Source organism: Dermacentor andersoni, chromosome 10 (assembly GCF_023375885.2).
Source record: "Dermacentor andersoni chromosome 10, qqDerAnde1_hic_scaffold, whole genome shotgun sequence".
Classification (NCBI taxonomy): Eukaryota; Metazoa; Arthropoda; class Arachnida; order Ixodida; family Ixodidae; genus Dermacentor; species Dermacentor andersoni.
Window position 1 is genome coordinate 120,879,257 of NC_092823.1, and position 18,116 is coordinate 120,897,372.

Below are 18,116 nucleotides of genomic sequence, written 5' to 3' on the forward strand. Positions count from 1 at the left end.
AAAGGTCATCCAGGCATATACAGACACCAACATATTATGGGTATATGACAAAAAGAAAGAAAAGAAGAAAGGCGAGGCTGTGAAATTTTCTCATAAATATTGTTATAGTATTCTGACAATATTGCCATATTACCAGAATACTGTTGCGGGGAAACAGGTATTGCTCAATGCCGGCAATCCAACAACAGCGTTCGTACGTCATTTCATCTGCACTTTTCAAGGATGCCGTCTGGCAATAACCGTGACCAGTGTGTACAGACTGGGGTCTTTCTGCATCGATACAGAGGCGCATCCTCACAACAAAGCACTCCAAAACGTTCCCATCTGGTTACCTGCCAAACCGCAAGGGGCCAACATTGATAGCAAGAAAAGACAGAAAGAAATAAAAAAAAAAAGTACCGAGCTAATCTAGTGCAGCTGACTAGCTAGTATGAGTAGATGGTAGGGAGATAGCGGAGTGAGAGGGCAGAGAAGGGGATATGAAAGATGGAGAGGGGGCGGGCACATCGTCTCCGAAGTGAAGTTAGAGAGGCAACACGGTAAAACAATGAACGTCCGCGAGTGGACGCGTTTGTCAACCTCTTATCTCGCATTGCTCGTGGCTTCGCGAGATTCTTCGCCCCACGACGGCGCTGAGTGAGCGAACCAGCTTGCGTGCGTCTAGATTTTCTGGAGTCCCTCGGGGACGAAGGGGACGCGGCTGGAGCCCATAGGTGCGGCCGATAAAAGAATCGTTCTCGGAGCTAAGACAAAAGGGGCGAACTTGTCCCGGTTGTGTCCCCTAAAGAGAGTTGTCCTGAAGAGGCTGCAGGCGCCGAGGGCCCCGGATAAGAAAAAGAAGACGACGCAGTACAAGATCTCTTTGCTCAAGAGGCCCCATTCTCGTTGCTCTCTTTCTTTATGTGTGATTATGGCTCCGGTGGGATACGGAGCGTGGAAAGGACTATTTCAATGAGACTATGCTGCGAATAGGGTGGGTATGCATATGTACTACTATTACTACTACTACTACTACTACTACTACTACAGTAGTACTACTAGTACTAGTAGTAGCAGTAGTAGTAGTGAGTGGTTGTTTATGGAACTAAATGTGAGGAATGAGAAGGTAGGAAATCACTACTGGTCACTTGCGTATGTAAGGACGAGAAATTCTCTTAAGACGTCTAGCCGGATAAAACACACGAACATTGCATGGGTTAGAAGGTCATTTCTCGGTGTTAGCACGGTACTTCTGCGCACGTGCTACATCGCAATGAGACCCCGACACAAAAGGAAAAAGGAAGCCGGGCTTAAGGAGGGGGTGAATCCTGAGCCTTGAATAGACACCACCATTTCAGCGGGAACCCGCCCAATTTGTAAGTGACTTTCGCAGGCGCCCCCCCCCCCCCCTCCTTATTTTTTCGGGGCACGTTATACATTCCCAAGATTTTATCGTAAACTATACGACTCCAATGGCCGCAGCTTCTGCCGCAGACCTCTCGCGGATGGCATTACAGCCTGTCGCGCTAGCAAAAAAACACCGTCTAAGAAGGACGACCACAGAATCAGCATTTGAGCGAAACTCGCAAACGTTGACGAAACGATATCTGGGCTGTCTCGAGCGCAGCCTCTTCGAGCGTCGGCGCTCGCCTTAATCCGTGCTGCAAACTTGACTCCAGCCCTCTGCGACAAGCTCCGATGGCTAGTTCTCGGTACGCACGCGTACGCCGTCGCATTTGCGTACGGTCTCTCGCCACGATGACTCCCTTTCGTATGCGTAGACATTGACACCAAGCTCCGTGAAGGTTACAAAAAGAACTCTCCGGCGCGAGCCAGGCGACCACGTTGCGAGAACATGCCCCTGCTAGACAGCGCATGGCAAACGCGGCACCGGGAACGCGTGCGACAAGCTTACGGCGCACTGCATGCAACTGGTGCGAAATAGTCGCCACAGTATCCGTCTGCGGGGAAAGAAGACTACAGCAGAAAGAAGAGTAGAATGCATTCGGGGAGGTGACGTTGAGAACTAGAAAAGTGCGCAGAATAACACAGAAACGCAAAGGCGGGGTAGCAAGTTAGAGAAAAGGAAAGGATCGAAAAGCCCCCAGCTTATACCTGTATAGACACTCCTACCCCCTACCCCCTATGAGCGTCTTTAGCTACTCCCTGCTTTTCTTTTTTTGCCAAGTCCTGTTGCACCTGTCGCCTTGTGCAGCCTTCGGCGCGGTACAGGGCATACAGGCTCCCCTGTGGATCGCCACGGGCGTGGAACCTGACTAGACTTCAATCAGGTCCTGCGCGTTAGCCGAAGGTGAAGCGAAGAAAAAAAGGAGAGAGACGAAAGCATTAAAAAAAGAAGCTGAAGTTAAGGGCTACGATATTTAGGCCCTCAATGCATAGAACACAGAAGAAAGTCGCGGCATGCCTTTCAATTATTACAGGAAGTTAATTTTGGTCGCGTAGCCAAGAGGCTGTCGGTGCGCGAAGTCATTATTTCTCTCTCTCTCGCTTTTTAATGCCGTTTCCTTATTGTGCTAAGTAGGATTACATTATTCGATCTCCATCGGGCTCTCAGCAAAATAGCGCCTTTCAAGTCCGGTCGCACAAACGATGTGGGAGTCCGAGCGTGCTACTACTCTGGATGTATTTATTTTTTACATTCCTTTTTTATATATAGAACACTCGACGTGTTTGCAGGGTATATGTACTTTCTTCTTTTTTCGAGACGCAACAGGTTCTCGCGACTGGTTTGTTCACCCCTTCACTGTGTTATTTATTGCCGCGGAGGCCGGCGAATTGCAAAATATCGTCGACGGAATTAAACACAGCTTGACCACTTCGATAATTAGACTAGGATTGCACTGAGGAATCGCAACACTCTCCTTGCTTTTTCATCAATCTTCATGTTTTTTTTTTATTATTTCGTTTTCAAGGTTCGCAGACCAGCGCCCATTCACGAACAGTGCTCGAGCCAGTGCTCTTGCCGAAGAAGCTTGCAAAGCATCCCTTCTCACCAGATAACTATAGGCAGGGTAAACTGATAACAATGTTGGATGTGAGGCAGCGGCTGTTTGCCGTCGCTCTGGGGAACTCGAACGCACAGGACCGATCCGAAGCACCGTCCCATCTCAGTAGAACATTTCATACCGTGGGCAACCACGAAAACAGAGGAGTTATCTCGAACGCATCGACGGTGCTTCAATGAATCGTAAGGATTACAAGTAACCGGCGATTCTTATTCGATTAAAGTTAACGAATCTGGAGTTGGCTGGAGGTTCGTGCAGGCCATGCGAAAAAAGTTATTGTTGAACGTTGTTGAGTGGGTTACCAGTGGTCAATTGCGGCGACAATGGATTCTAATCGCTCGAAAACCTGGTCGTGGGTGGCAGAGATTTAGACGGAGGGATGCACGTGTGCAGGGTGGTGTACGTTTCTGAACGATGGGAACGATCGGACATATTTAGGTGAAGCACGGGTCTTCTAGCGTCAAGCTGATGAAGATAACGATGATCGATGACTTGACAATTGCGGCTTAAGGCGTTACAGCACTCGCGGTTTTCGAACTGGCCTGCGAAGTAGCGCTTCGTTATATCGAACCTGCTGGGAAATTGGTTTCGCAGGTTTACCTAGAATAGCTGCGTCCGCACCTCGTGGGGAAAAAAAAAAAAAGCTATCAACTCTTCATCATCTTTCCAAGCCAACAAAATACAGGAAAGGGCTAATTCCCCATTTTTCTTCCTCTGTTCTTTAATTATTCAGTTGACTTTTAGGAAAACACTGAATTAGTCTTTTTTTTTATCTAGCATACAACTGACGCATTTACGCCTTCTTATTCATCGGCAAGCGTTGGATAATTTGCTGCCTACTAAAAAGCCTAGTCCCTCAGTTTCCCTCACTTTCCCGCAGTTGTGTCGCGTATATTTCGCAGCAGTCCACAATATGCGACGCACCTTCGGCAATCGCTTGCACCTTCTGATCTTGTAGTTTACATTTACTGCAGTTGTACATTTGCCGGAGCCAGAAACAGCGAGGCGACACTGTAGAAAACCTGGTTCACCATTTTATCACTAAACCAAGACGCTCGCGAAGCGCTTACACCTTCCTGCGACCATCGGAAAGCTCGAAAAAGAAGCAAGAAAAAAAAAATAAAAGCGTGCCACCAGGGAGTTGTTTTCTGGGCGGCTTTCCAACGCGATGTGGTCAGTCGTGCAGATGTACGAAGAAGCGAGCGTTGCAGTGACACTCAGAGACGCGATAAGCAACAGCAGCAAAACCGGAGACGATGACGGTGAGGCCACTTTTCCTCGGCCGAGAGGACGTCGACGACTGCTATCCGCGGCGCACACGACTAAAAAAAAAAAACGAAAAAAAAACGAAGACTAATAAAGCAGCGTAAATTGACGGCCCCTGAATGCGGCTAGTACCATGCGGCCGATGCTAACTTGTCTCGGTCGAAATGCGCTGGCGTTCGGACGAGTCGCCATCCCATCTCGCCGGCGAAAGCACCGATGGGTCGGTCGTCCGCGTACCTAATTTTCTTTTCTCTTTCTTTCGCAAGCGAGTCACGTGTTCTTCTTCTCCGAAATTCGGTGCTTCAGAGTTACCTTTCGAAGTTCAGCTTTTTGTTCTAGAAGCTCAAGTTTCCATGTGTAGATGACCGAGAAGGAAACTCTCTGGCCAATAGAAATGTTCTCAATATGCCTGGACGAAATGATACGTTTCTCGATTGGGCCGATATAAAGTTCTTGCCTTTCTTTTCTGTTTTTTTTGATCGAAATAGTGCATGGGTGCTAAAGAAGCTAAAGTTAAAGCACTTTTTCTTTCACCAATAAGCTGTGAGAGAGACGCCCAGACGATCCACCGGACGGTGCGAGATATCAGAGGAGCTTGCTATAAAAGGCGTCACATCGTAGCGATAAGGACAACTGTGGAGGAGGTCTCGGATTGTCGTTCCGCGCCCGATGTGCTTTTAAGTGAGGGGTAAAAAAAATCACACGCATTTGGCATCTGAACGAGTAACACCGCAAGCTGCTCGAATAAGGAGTCGAGACTAATAAAAGCTAGTACGCAAGTGCGCGGGCTTCACGATGCCGGCACTGCCGGTTCTGCAGGCTGCCTTGCTCGATTCCTGTATTGCGCAATGGCATTGCCGCAACCGCGCCGGCGCGTGCTGCACGCCTTCGCGGAAGCGCGGGCAGCGGAGTTGCAAGACACGTGGAACAGACCGAGCTGGTGCATGATTACGGCTGGTAGCAGGCATCGTGCGTTCGTGCGAGTCATGCCCCACCTTCGCGGGTAGCACCTGCGAACCAGCGGGAAACGTAGCACTCGTGCGTTGGTCGTGACCGCATGCTTCGTAGAGGATCTCTACTTGAGATTTCTCCACGTGAACTAGCAGCATTCAAGGACGTCGTGGCAAAGAGGAGTTCACTGAGGCTGTGGGGTGTGCTTTGCACAAGTCCCAGTGAGCACTTAGTGAATTCTGAATGAATAATCAGGTTAGGTGCGCTAGTCTTGCAGCATAGGCCCTGGGTGACATGCATGGCAAACCATAAACCGGGGTGCCCTTGACTTAGTGGAATTCAAGCACGTTCCGAGCGAGCAGAGAGTTTGTATCAGTCGAACGGGTGCATAAAGGTAATTGTTTCGATCCCCAGCTAGCACAGGCTACTGAGACACGTGACACGACACAGGCAAGAGAAAATCCAAGACGGCCGCGGGCCCAAAAGCACTGACCTCAAGCATCCAGCGTCCGACGATGCGCCTCATGTTGACGGAGAGCTCCTTTTGGACACAGGTGAAGTAGCGTGGGTTGATAGGGTACCTCTCCTCGGATCTGAGCAGGTTCTCAAGCACAGTGCAGTCGTCGAAGATGGCCGGGTCCCTGTACGAGCACACGGAGCCCTGGCCCTCGGGCCGCTCCTGGAAATCCACGTCCTTCTCGAGGCACAAGAGCTCCGTCATTATGCCGGCTGCAGAAGCCACGAAGCGGCGGCCCTTTTACTCTGCCAGTGGCGGGTTTTCCCGATCGGCGCTGGCCTGGCCGTCGTCCTCTGTGGCAGGAGCGACAGGTGCCCGGATGGTGTCGAAGTCAGTGCTCTTCTTCAAGACCCACGCCGTACCCACAAGCAGAAGCGGCTAGGCCTGACCGATCCTGAACACCGACTCGCACATGGGACAGGGTTCGAGGGGCCTGCCGGAACTCTTTTAACTCGGCTATGACGGCAAATTGTGCCCGAACTCGCAATGAGGCTCGTCTCAAAAGTTCCTTCTTTTTTCTTTTTCACGGATAAAGAGAAAAGCGTGAGGGGAAAGGTTCTGATTGTTGACGGTTGGCAAGTGGCGAGCTCCTTTTTTCTTTCACTTTCGCGTCGGCAGCCCGCAACGTCACGACAACCCTCTGGAAGTGTCCCTCGTTCGCCCTCGACAAGCACGGCAATGAGGGGGTCGTGGCCGTGTGCGGGGTGAGTTTCCCAGAGCGAGGAACGACGCCGCTACGAGATGTGCACTCGCCAACCGTCAAGTGTGTGTATGAATCGCGACGAGGGCTCCCAAGTTCGCATCCACGCCCTAGCGAGGAGGGGGGGCAAGTGAAAGCGTACTCTTGCGAGCGAGGGTGAGAGGAATGGGGAGGGAAACAGTGGCGATTACGCGTTACACCCCCTCCCCCCTCTCTCAATCTCTGAAGCTGTGTGCCGCGCGCTGCGATAGAAGGCCCCTCACCCCCTCCGCACACACTACGCACCACTACCACCACGTCCGTCTCGGCGCTTACAGCAGACCTCCTCTCCCGATCTGCGCATGTTCGGGAGTCGCTCGCAGTCCAGCCAACCAGTCTTCGGCGGGACGTCCGACGAGCGAGACGTGGGCCGCTTTTCGCTGCGCGGGGGCATCGTTCAGTTTTTCCCGTGTGTTTTGTCGCTATCGCTCGGCTTCGTCGTTTTCGTCGGTGCTGCTGGGGGCTACGCCGCCACTACCTCGTTGTCCTTCCTGCCCCTGGTTAGACCCAACCTCCTCACCTCATTCACAGTCTACACCCCCTCTCTTTACTTCCTTCACACCAACCTCGCGGAGGGGGGGAGGGGGGTGGTCTGTTGCTACCGGGCCAGTGGGTTAGACTCGGTGGTGCGCGTTCGTCGCCACGTTTCAGTTACTCCGAGAAGGCCGTCTCGGACTTCTCGTACGCTCTCGGAGATTCGATAGCGAGCGCCTCGACTCAGCTGACGACGTTACGGGGGAAAAAAAGAAAGCCTCATTCGAGCCACCTTTCTGTTTCTTTTGCTTTGGCCTGGCCCGGCCCGTGTCGCGGTATCTTCTCCGCCTGCCTGTTCTTTTTTATTTTGTGAGTCGGTTGGTGTCGCGCAGCTAGCTGACGGTGCACTAGGAGGCTACTTGACCGTGTACCTTGCGCGCTCCCGTTCGCGTGAGGTTTCTTTTTTACCCTGGCACGGCAACAAGGTTCGATGACTTTACCAATCCAACTCGCGATGTGATGGGCCGTGAACAGCGACGTGATCACAGAAGCGGTAACTTCTGGACCAGTTTCTTTTAAGCTTCAGAACAATTGTTCTCATCTCTTCTGATGCACAACCACTTCCAATTCATACGTGATAGAAACGCTCGTACGTAAAAGAAAAGACAGGAAAAAAAGGCAGCTTGTGAAATTGGTATAAGCAGTTGGGCATTTATGACCTCACTGGCCAAAGTATTTCGTTCTTTTTTTTCTATACTACTTGAAGTTGGATGTTTCTGGAGAGTGTTGCGTGAGTAAATTCGTGATTCAATACCGACGTGAATGTAGAGTACAAAAGACCAGGACAGACAGTGTCCTGTACTTTCTCTTGTCCTCCTCTTTTGCGCTGTACAGTCATGTCGATAACGTAATAATGGCTCAAACATGTACTACAAGCTGCAAATTTCCAGTATGTGTCAGTCAGTGTTAGCTGGAACATGAATGTACTTTTCGCCATAAACATTGCGGATGCCGTTGTTAAAATTCGTACGAAGCACGTTATTTTTTATAAATGAATATCCACTCATTACTGCATATCTTCAGTTCCTAAATTCTGAAATCTTTCCTAAAGCGAATAATTGAAAAGTGATCTAGTGAAACCTTTTTTTTTTTTTCAATAGTTTACATCACACTGGAATTCACCGCTAGTGACCACCTTTTCAAGTAATCCAACCGATGCGACAAAATGGCGCTATCTGCCGCAGGCGATGTTTATTATCCGTGTTCGTCTAGAAAACCACTTGTTACTTACAAAACTGCATAAGAAATGTTTCAGCAGGACTAAAGATTCTAGTGTGTTGAAAATCTCAAAGGTTCGTAGACTCACCTCGCTTGGCGTCTATGGTCATGCGCGATGCATCGGCTGCATTCGCGACGTTGATTGCTCACAGAGGCCAGTGAGTGCCTGCATCTGAAAGTAGTAGGACACAAGTAATAACTGATTAGGACAACAATACAAACATTCTTTTGGCTTCCTCAAGCTGGAATACGAAGAAAGCTGTGCAGAATTTTAGGTTAGCTTCGAACCTGTGATTTGTTTCCTTGTTCCTGCAATTTCGCTGTAATTTTTGTTAAGCTGCCAATAAAGTTGATAGGAAAAAGAACTAAGTGGTGATCTATGGTTGTTTTTTGCGTCAAAGGGAGAGATGACAGGAAATCACAATATGCAGTGTTGAAGTCGAAACACTTTATTCCTTGAAGACCCCGGGTATAGCAAATGAGGTGGGTGAACAAGATATGTAAAAACAAAATAAAGAACACTGCCGCCACAATTTTCAAATCCAGAAAAAGAAGTAGTTACATCTTGAACAAACTGCGATGGCAGTGACTTCAAGAGGAAGGACATTGTTGTCTTTAAAGGCTCGGCAGAAAAACAAGACCGCAAATGCATTTGTGTGCGAGCAGGGTTGTACTATGCCTGAAGGGGACGGCCTGTGCCTTGCGGTTTGCGTGATGGAAGTCAAACTTATGGTGTGCGATCAAGCGTCGAATAGAAAACCTTATAAAGAGGGAGAGAGAGAAGGTGGTGACTCGGTATAGGTTTCTTCTGTTTCAGCAAAGCGAGAGCGAACGATACTTTCCTTTTTTATATTTTTTTCTATTATCTTACGTTTCATTTTGAACGACCTCCACAACACCTTTGCAACGTTCGTTGTACTCCTGCATATCATGCACCGCGTGCCGTATGCGTGTTCCATAATACACGTAGTTACGTGAATGACTGTCACGCGCTGGATCGAGCCACGCTATTTGAATAGTTCGCGCTCCAAATTGTACCAACGTTTCGTATCCCGCTCAACTGTCTCCACCCGCACGCAAGACCTGTGGAATGTTTCATGCTGGGTGAGTTGCTCAGGTTTAGCCAATGGTGAGAGCGCAACATTGCAGGTGGTTAAATGTGACTTGGCCGAGAATCAAAGTGACTGGGAAGTCCAGAAGACGCTAAAGAAGAAAAGAAGAAGCAGAGTCCAGCTGTGCGCTCTTCATCTTGCGAAGAACAACTTTGCGATGCCCGCAATTAACGCAATCTTCGTCCACCTACAGCTTTGCTTTCTGCGTCTTCCCATGCAAACATCACACCCGACCACTCTCAGAATGCGCGTGGTGTTCAAATAAATCACCGCACAAATTGTCAAGCTCTAACTCGCCGAGCGATATCGCAGTGATTATACATTGCGTCCGGCCTCTTGGAGCTACACGTGTTTACAGTAGGCAGGAAATTCATTCCTCAGTGGCAGTGGCGAGCCGTACATGGCGAGGGTCAGCAGCTCACCTGATGTTGGCGTAACGGAAAGGACACACGGATTCTCTAAAGTACCAGCAGTAACAGGCCCACCTTCGTGAAACGATGCGTACAGTGTCTATACATAGTGTAACTGTTGTCACGTGCAAATGAAATTATTAAGAACGTCCTCTGGGACGCCAAATTACAACTGCCACGGAATTCGAGATAACAAGCATATGCAAACCTGCAGGCAAGGAGGCGAACGAAGACTATTATCTGCGGTGTTTATCTCTGGAAGCGCAGTTACCAGATTAGAATAGACGCGTTCGCCGCCGGTTAAAGGCCAGACGTGGGGATACGCGAACACCGGCTTCTTCTTTTTTCCCCACGTACAAGAGCTGACCGGCTTGTTACGTAGAAAGCTCTAAAAACTCCAATTTACGCTCTAAAAGCAGTTCACACTCTTTGGGACGTATCTTTGTCACATAGCGATATTTGTCATCCATCTTCGGTGTCTCTATTTTAACGCTGCGCGCCCGACATTTCCAGGTCACGAGTGGCATGCGCGTTATCAGCGTGACATAGAATTCTTGACAGGAAATCGGCGAACGCAGATCGAGTTTTCAAGACAAGAAGCGCAGACAGGACAGACTAGGCTTTTTGTTGTGGGACAACGATACGCCCCAGAGTGTGTAAATTGTTCATAGCGTGTGCGTATATACAAATATATTCAGGCGCCTCAACGTCTCGAAAGTGGGGTCGTTAGGAAATATTAGTAAAAGTGACTGCATGCGGCAGCACCTTATTAAAGCCCGTATATTCCTCAGACATGAAACACCAGCTCCCACGTGAAACAACTACGCAGTGCATAGACGAGGACACAATGCGAGGGCAGGGCTTCTTTCATCTCTTCAATATTCTTTTCCGGCACACTAGCTTCTACGACGCGGTGAGTAAATTTGCCGAGCGAGTTGTGGTCACCATGCGTCGGAGCCTTCATCTTTCTAAAGCTAAGCGTAATACCGTTTGAGTTGCTTCCAGTTGTTGACAAATTCGACTTCACTCTAGCATCTGCTAGCCGCCTGCTTAGCTCAGATGGTAGACCCGCTACTCCGGAAAAGTGGTGGTCCCGGGTTCGAGCCCCGGACCAGGACGAATTTTTTTTCAACTTCGAGGCTTTTCTTTCGAGGAACCCGTATGGGTTTGCTTTGTAGCAATTACTACGAACGGGTGGATGTCTGGTTTTCCCTTTATGAATTACTTCTCTCCACCTTGCGGGTTTCCGCAGAACTACTCTGTCAAATTGATACCGCTTGCTACACATGCGGAAAAGCCAGTGTGCGCATAAGCCCGCTACCCCTGAAGCTTCTGGCTGATTTTATTCGCGCACAGCCACAAGTGCGCTTACTAGTTACAGCGTAATTCATGGACATCGGGTACACCGATTTAATATCGACGCGGTGACTAGCACGGAGCATCAAACTAAGCACGAGAATAGATCGATGATGCCACGAACGTTGCCCTGCAAGTTACGGACGTCTTGCTCAAGGCAATAGCGCCTATTGAGGGCAGTCAACATGAGACGTTTTATTGGTCTTGTGCCACTAACTCAAGCAGGGTGGTCGAGAACTGTTGCGTCCATTCGAAACACCTTAACCGGATCAACGTCCACTGCATAGGCATGAACCGACAGCTGCAAGTCAGCTACAGCTTTGAGGAAGTAGTGAAACGGGCGTCGTTAGTCGTGATACTACGAAACATTAACGAATATCTGTAAGCGTGATGCAGCAGAATATGATCGGATCTGAAACATTGTCTTTACGCGTCTCGTTTAACGAGAACATTATAAAGTATTTGTTATGCATTGTTCTTTCTTTTTCTTAATTTGTGGGATTCGTCGCAATGGGTGTGAAGCAGGAATTAAAAAACAGAAAAACGTAAACGCCTGCTGCTGTATATAATACAGGTGCTAAACCTTGTCCTCATTCGGTTTCATGAGATGCATTTCGTATAAAGTTGGCTAGGATTTGCTTTTTGTCTTCATTTTTACGTAGCGTGTCCAGTTTACACACAAAAAATGGACGACGAACGAGAAGAGTTTCAGAATTGTATGTGAGGACACAAGTTTTGTTGTAACTACATTGTATATTGTTTTATGTTGTAACTGTATTTCGTAAGTACCACATATACAGGAGCGAATGATTCGCCGGCGCCGAACTTGTTTGTCAACATCTGCTTATATTACGAGAATAAACAAAGAAGAAAAAATAGAGATTACAGGAGACAGCGATGTGCGTCTTGCATTGTCGCAATCGAGGCCGCGTGCGTAGAACTCTTTTCGGAGTACCGGAAGTCTGGAGCATGTATAACAAGTATGAAGTCGACCACAGATATTTACGGAGCACGGGATTTCGGAAAACGTTGAATTTCCTCGCAGCCTGTAACACTATAGCCAATGAAACCGTACATCTCAATTACGTTCGCATATACTACGCTATAGAGACAAGAAATGCGAATACCAGTCTACACTGTGAGAATGCGGATATATTCAGCTTTATTTCTCAGATCCCTTGGTCCTAAACATTTAGGGTCGACAGCACATGACGAAAAGGAAATGTGCCCCACTTCTTAGCACGTACACTCCACAAGCTCTAAGCAGGCTACTCAACTAACGAGACTTAATACACGAGAGCTGTTTGGCTCTTCGCAGTTCAAGCCAAAGGGGAGTCTCACAAACGACTATGGTGTCTCGGAAGTACTTCACGCTGAAAAATGATACCAAGGACACGTATGCATTCTTTCAGCTTTCAGTGCATGAGGACGCTCATTTGGCCCTCTAGCATTGTTGAACGCACTCACCTTACGCCCAAGTTCGGTAATTGCGACGGAAGTGAACGTAACACAGAAAAAAAGAATAGCGAGCGATCGCTCGCCCGAGTGTCTTGCAAGTTACACTGCTTTGTAGAGGGGAAAAAATGGAATATACACGTATGGACACAGTTAAAGAAGGCACGAGGCGTCGATTATGTTCAATCGAACAGGTCGTTACGAACCATGGGTTGCCGGCGGAACACAAAGGGTCTCGGCGGAAATTGACTTTGGAATAACACGTTGGAAGCAATCACGGCGGACCCCGCAGTATTCCCCCCTTTGTTCTTCCTTTTTTTTTTGTGTTTCTCGCGATTTTTTCCCCCTCCGTTCTAAACTGACAGGAGAACCACGTGTTGACGTCGCTGCGGGTCCGAAACTGGAACTTTCTTTTCTATGAGAGCGGCCGTACTTGCTTGCTCTCTCTCTCGGGCTCTGCGATATACGTGCGTTTATTCTTCGGTTTCTCGGCTTTTACCTTATCGTGCTTCTTTTTTTTTGTTTCTTTAAGGGAAATACAAAAACATATTTCGAGAAGACAAGGTCCACCGCAGTGGACAGAACAAGTGCAGCGACCAACTCGTGCATGAGGAGGGAGGTAAAAAAGAACGGACCACTCCCCGAAGGAAGCGAAGAAACTTAACAGGGGCTTGGCCCCAAATTCTCGGATTCCTGGGAGGAAAGACGACTTAGCGAAATGTAGCAAGAAAAAAAGAAAGAAAAGAAAATATGCAGGGAGAAGAGGATGAGGGTGTGCCGTGTACCGAGAATCCACGCTTCCCATTCCAAGACGGCAACAGCCATTTCTCTCCCCTGTTCCTTTCTTTCCCTAAAAGGGGGCGAAATGAAAGGCAGTGCACACTTGCCGAACCCTGGAGGACAGTGTGTGTGTGTGTGTGTGCGTGTGTGTGTGTGCGTGTGTGTGTGTGTGTGTGTGTGTGTGTCTGTGTGTGTGCGAACCATAGGCTCCTAGCAAGCGATGGAAGCCACGCTGCTGAAGCACGTGCGTTGATGCGCCTCTGTGCAAAACGGAGCCACTGGTTGGAAACAAAACGAAAAAAAAAAGAAACTAAAAATAAGTGACAAGAGCTCTCCCCTGGTCCCTTTTCCGCTTTCCTACCACATCCGAAGCTTTCTGTCGATGCCGCCACGCTATTGCTGACACCGCTCGGTGTTCGCCGGGACTGGCGGAGGAATTTGTGACGCGCTTTTGGGAGCTCCCCGCTCCGTTCCCGGAGCCGCAGGGGTTGTGGCGAGGACCCCCGCCACCTTCATCTCGGAAACGCGTCGACGAGTTCCACATGATTTCCTGCGCTCTGTGTGTGTAGTTGGGCTGCCATCGTGGACCGTCCGTCCGGCGACAGCCTCCGTGTCGCGCTTTTGAAGGCTGCTGACGACGTGGGTTAAGCATGCTCGCGTGTCTAATGAATGAGCGTGTTTGGCTGGTCACCCGCGTTCCCCCTCGAGAGATTCTTGGTCGTTGCACTCCCGTTCCACGTACGGAGGCTTATGTGCAGCTAAGCGTTTGTGCATGAATAGAAGGAAGGGAAGGAGAGGCAGTACCGGAAGAGCGCGCACAGGGTTAACCGGTTGCTCTTTAAATCCCTTATGCCGAGAATGGAATGCAGCTGCTGCCGGTGCAGCACTGGCAAGTGCACTCGACCTGGAGGTCTCTTTGGGAAATGCCTCGTTTGGACGGGAACATGGACACTTTTTTTCTAAATGCTTTCGCGAACGCCTACCGCGGTCGCGTTTTTTGTTTGATATTGCGATGCGGGTGATAAGGCTCAATGAAGTGGAGATAGCATACCCTAGCTGACTTATTCGTCGCACTTCAGCGAAAACTGCCGAGTCTTGTCAGTCAAAAAAAAAAAAAAAAAATGAATAAAGAAGGTGAAGATAGGCTGCTCCATTGCTGCCTCCGGTTACCCTCTGTGTGATGCTGACTGAATGGAAACTTCACGGATCGATTAGTAGCGCACTACACCCGAATGATCTAGATCATCTACGAGGTGTGACACAAAAGAAACGAGACTAAGTGTGTAGCTTGAAAATGGAGTGGAGTTGGCAACAACTGTTTTGCTGACGTAATCCCACACACCTCCTCTATTCATGCCTCCAGTTTCGACGGAACCGATCACGCCAGTTGGGAGTGCTGCGTCATTGAGTGAACATGTGCAACTGCATTCCGCCGGGAAAATGTCTGATATAAAACCCGAACAGCGAATCAACATCAAGTTTCTTGTGAAACTTAAGAAATCAGCCACGGAAACATTTCAAATAATAACCGAGGGTTATGGAGATGTAACCTTGTCTCGTGCACGTATGTTTGAATGGCATAAGCGGTTTTCAGGGGGAAGGGACAGTGTGGAAGATGACGAACATGCTGGGCGCCCAAGGTCAGCGATTACAGACCAAAACATTGCCAAAGTTCGTGATGTGATCAGTGGTAACGGAAGATTAAGTGTTCGTGCAGTGGCGGAGTTGGTTCACTTGGATAGGGAAGCTGTTCGACGCATTTTAATAGACGAATTACACATGACGAAGATTTGCGTGAAGGTTGTTCCAAAACTTCTGTCCGTTGACCAAAAACAGTGCCGTAACGACGTGTGTGCGGACATGTTAGAACGCATTGCAAATGAGCCGAATTTGTTGGAATCTGTTGTAACATGTGACGAGACATGTATTTTTACCTACGACCCAGAAAGTAAGCGCCAGTCAATGCAGTGGAAGTCTCCAGGATCCCCAAGACCCAAAAAAGCGCGCATGTCAACATCAAAATTCAAGGCAATGTTAATCGTCTTCTTCGACATTAATGGAATTGTAATGATTGAGTGGGTTCCCAGTGGTCAGACTGTTAATCAACACTACTACATTGAAGTACTAAAAGGACTTCGTGAAAAAATTAAGAAAAAATGGTCACAGTTGTGAAGTGATGGATGGCTGTTGCACCATGACAATGCACCCGCTCACATGGCCCTATCTGTCAAGCAGTTTCTGACCAGCAAAAACATTACTGTGATGGGGCATCCTCCTTATTCACCTGATTTGGCTCCATGCGACTTTATTTTAATTCCTAAAGTTAAATCTTGCTTAAAGTAACAAATTTTATCTCGGTTGAAGAGGTTCAGGCAAAAACGGAGAATCTCCTGAAGGGCCTTCCAAAAACCTCGTATACCCAGCGTTCCTCGATCGTTCTCGCCATGTCGATCGCTAAAAACATGGCGGGAATGAAACGTCGCGAGGCAAAATAAGAAAAACAAGAGACACAACACGACATACAGCACGGAGGGCATCATTAGTACGCAGGTCACGTTTACGACAGGGGGGAACTCTGGGCTGGGGTTGGGCAGCTCGATGAGTGGGTGTCCATGCGGGGCTGCAGGTTTCCCAGGAAGCGATAACTTCGGGACATAGCGCGGCTGCCGACGCGCATCATCGAAACGTGGGAATTCGTGCAGCTGAAGAAAAAAAAAGGAAACGCGAGACCCTTGAGGAACGTCCCCGCGTCACGCTCAAACTCCGTCTGCGACCAAAAAACGGCCGATCCGGACAGGCTGCCGAAGGTGTCGCCGTGGTCTACATACCGGTGTACTTGCCTTTCCGACGCAGGCCATAGAGATGCGTGGTCGCTGAGCTCGTAACATCGTATCAACGTCGCCGTGACGCAGGAGAAAGAGGGTGTTGGAAAAGTAACACGAAATAAAGTAACCGTGAAAGATTACGATTTCTCTGTCTCTCTCTCTTTGGGCGCACAATGGAAGCATGGAGACAACTTGGTAGATGCCAAGTGATAACATCAAAAAAATGAGAGAGGGTAAGAGAGGAGCTTTAGTACATCTCCGCAGTTATCTGGTTGAATGTTGCAACCTTTGTCCGCAGCAAGATTAGGGGAAGGCGAGTCTGTTGCTGGGATGGAACATTTGAATGTGGACGTTTCTTGATGTATGGTGAGGGACGGTGGCAGAGTTGAGGGGGGCGAAAGGGTGAGATGGCAGCTTTGATGTTCGCCGGTATAAGCTAGAACGTGCAAACGTTGTGCGCAGTAATAGACATTCTTTGTTTTAATGCCCACCGTTGCGTTATCGTATGTTGGCTACTCGGAAACTCTCTTTCGCAATGATTGGGTAACAAAAGCGGATCATGTAAGGGAGTGGCAACAATACACACACACACACACACACACACACACACATATATATATATATATATATATATATATATATATATATATATATATATATATATATAATCTCTATTTGCCCTTTTCAGCCTTATATGTATTTAATATGCCATTTGGTTGCGGATACGTTTTGAATTCCTCTACAAGGGCCTCTGATAACGTCATGATGTACCGAAACGAGCTTATCGTGAAGTGGAAAAAGACACTGATGTCAATAGCACGCTGGAGGCGACATTAATCAATATCTGCGGCTTAGTATTCTCTCGAAAGCCTTGTTCTTTTCTTTCTTTTTGCTATATCAAATGATCATAGGAAAGGTGTAAAAGGTAAGTTAGTAGAACAAGGCATGAAAGTGAACCCGTGGAAGTCCGTGTAACACTTCTTCATGTGTTAACCCTGTAATGCCCAAATATATTTACACATCAAGAAAGACGAAAAAAACTTGTTCACGTTCATTTCTGCACTTGTGGATTTGTACAAAAACAAAATGAAAATCTTTTCCGTAAGAAAGTAATTCCTACAATACCGAATTCATTAACCACATAATTAATAATCGATGTTGCTGGTTGTGCGCAACTGAAGCATCTCTCCGGCGTGTCAGAAATGCTACATTGGGTAAGAGTTAACTTTCCCGTGTTAGATAAAAAATTTTAAGATACAAACTAAGCGTAGCATAAGTTATACTTTGGTTTAACATGTTCTGTATTGCACATATGTCCTCGTAGTCGGACACGATGGACGTTGGGACTTTAGCGCAGAAGGCAAATTGAACAAGGTCAAGGCACAAAAACTTGTTAAAAAACAATGAAGTAAGAAAATGTGTGTAAAAGTTGTACAAGTTCGGCAAACCGCGCCATACAATCTGTAGAACTGCTAGTAGGCCTAATTCTCTTTGCTCTTATGCCTATAGCTGTGCACAGACATCTTACAATGCACGACTGAAAATGCAAAATGTAATCTTGCCACGTCAGTTTCATGCTGCTGAAGCGAAATATCTATATATAAATGACATTGTTGACGACATCCCAGTTAAGGTTAAACTATAGGCAGATGACTGTGTTTTACACTCCGAGGTTAAAAGCACATCTGATCAGCTGCTCTTAAATCAAGCGTTTCAAAGAGTTTCGTCATGGTGTGAAAATTGGCAAATGTCCCTCAAGCTTGAAAAAACAGTAGCAATGAAAATTACTCACAAAGAATTACCCCTCATTTATCATTTATCAAAAACAATTTTCTTACCAAAGTAGCAGAGTATAAGCACTTAGGTCTCTTCATAACAAATGATCTTAGATGGAATAAACACATCGACCAAGTCAGAGCAAACACACCGCAAACTATATTTCCTTCGA

At 47.8% G+C, this 18,116-nt stretch overlaps 1 protein-coding gene across 2 annotated transcripts in view; it reads right to left on the bottom strand.

The window, feature by feature from the left end:
• LOC126544898 (G1/S-specific cyclin-D2-like) overlaps positions 1–18,116 on the bottom strand; it is a 357,628-nt gene that overhangs the window by 66,486 nt on the left and 273,026 nt on the right. Inside the window, exons 4-5 of one of the 2 annotated variants that reach the window (XM_050192430.3) lie at positions 8,319–8,402; positions 5,716–6,032 (exon numbers count right to left, since the gene is read on the bottom strand). In XM_050192430.3, the coding sequence (XP_050048387.1) occupies positions 5,716–5,943 (228 nt within the window). In that variant the 5' untranslated portion in view covers positions 5,944–6,032; positions 8,319–8,402. Of the gene's footprint in view, positions 1–5,715; positions 6,585–8,318; positions 8,403–18,116 lie in introns of those variants that run through there. The other variant, XM_050192432.3, reaches the window with a different exon arrangement.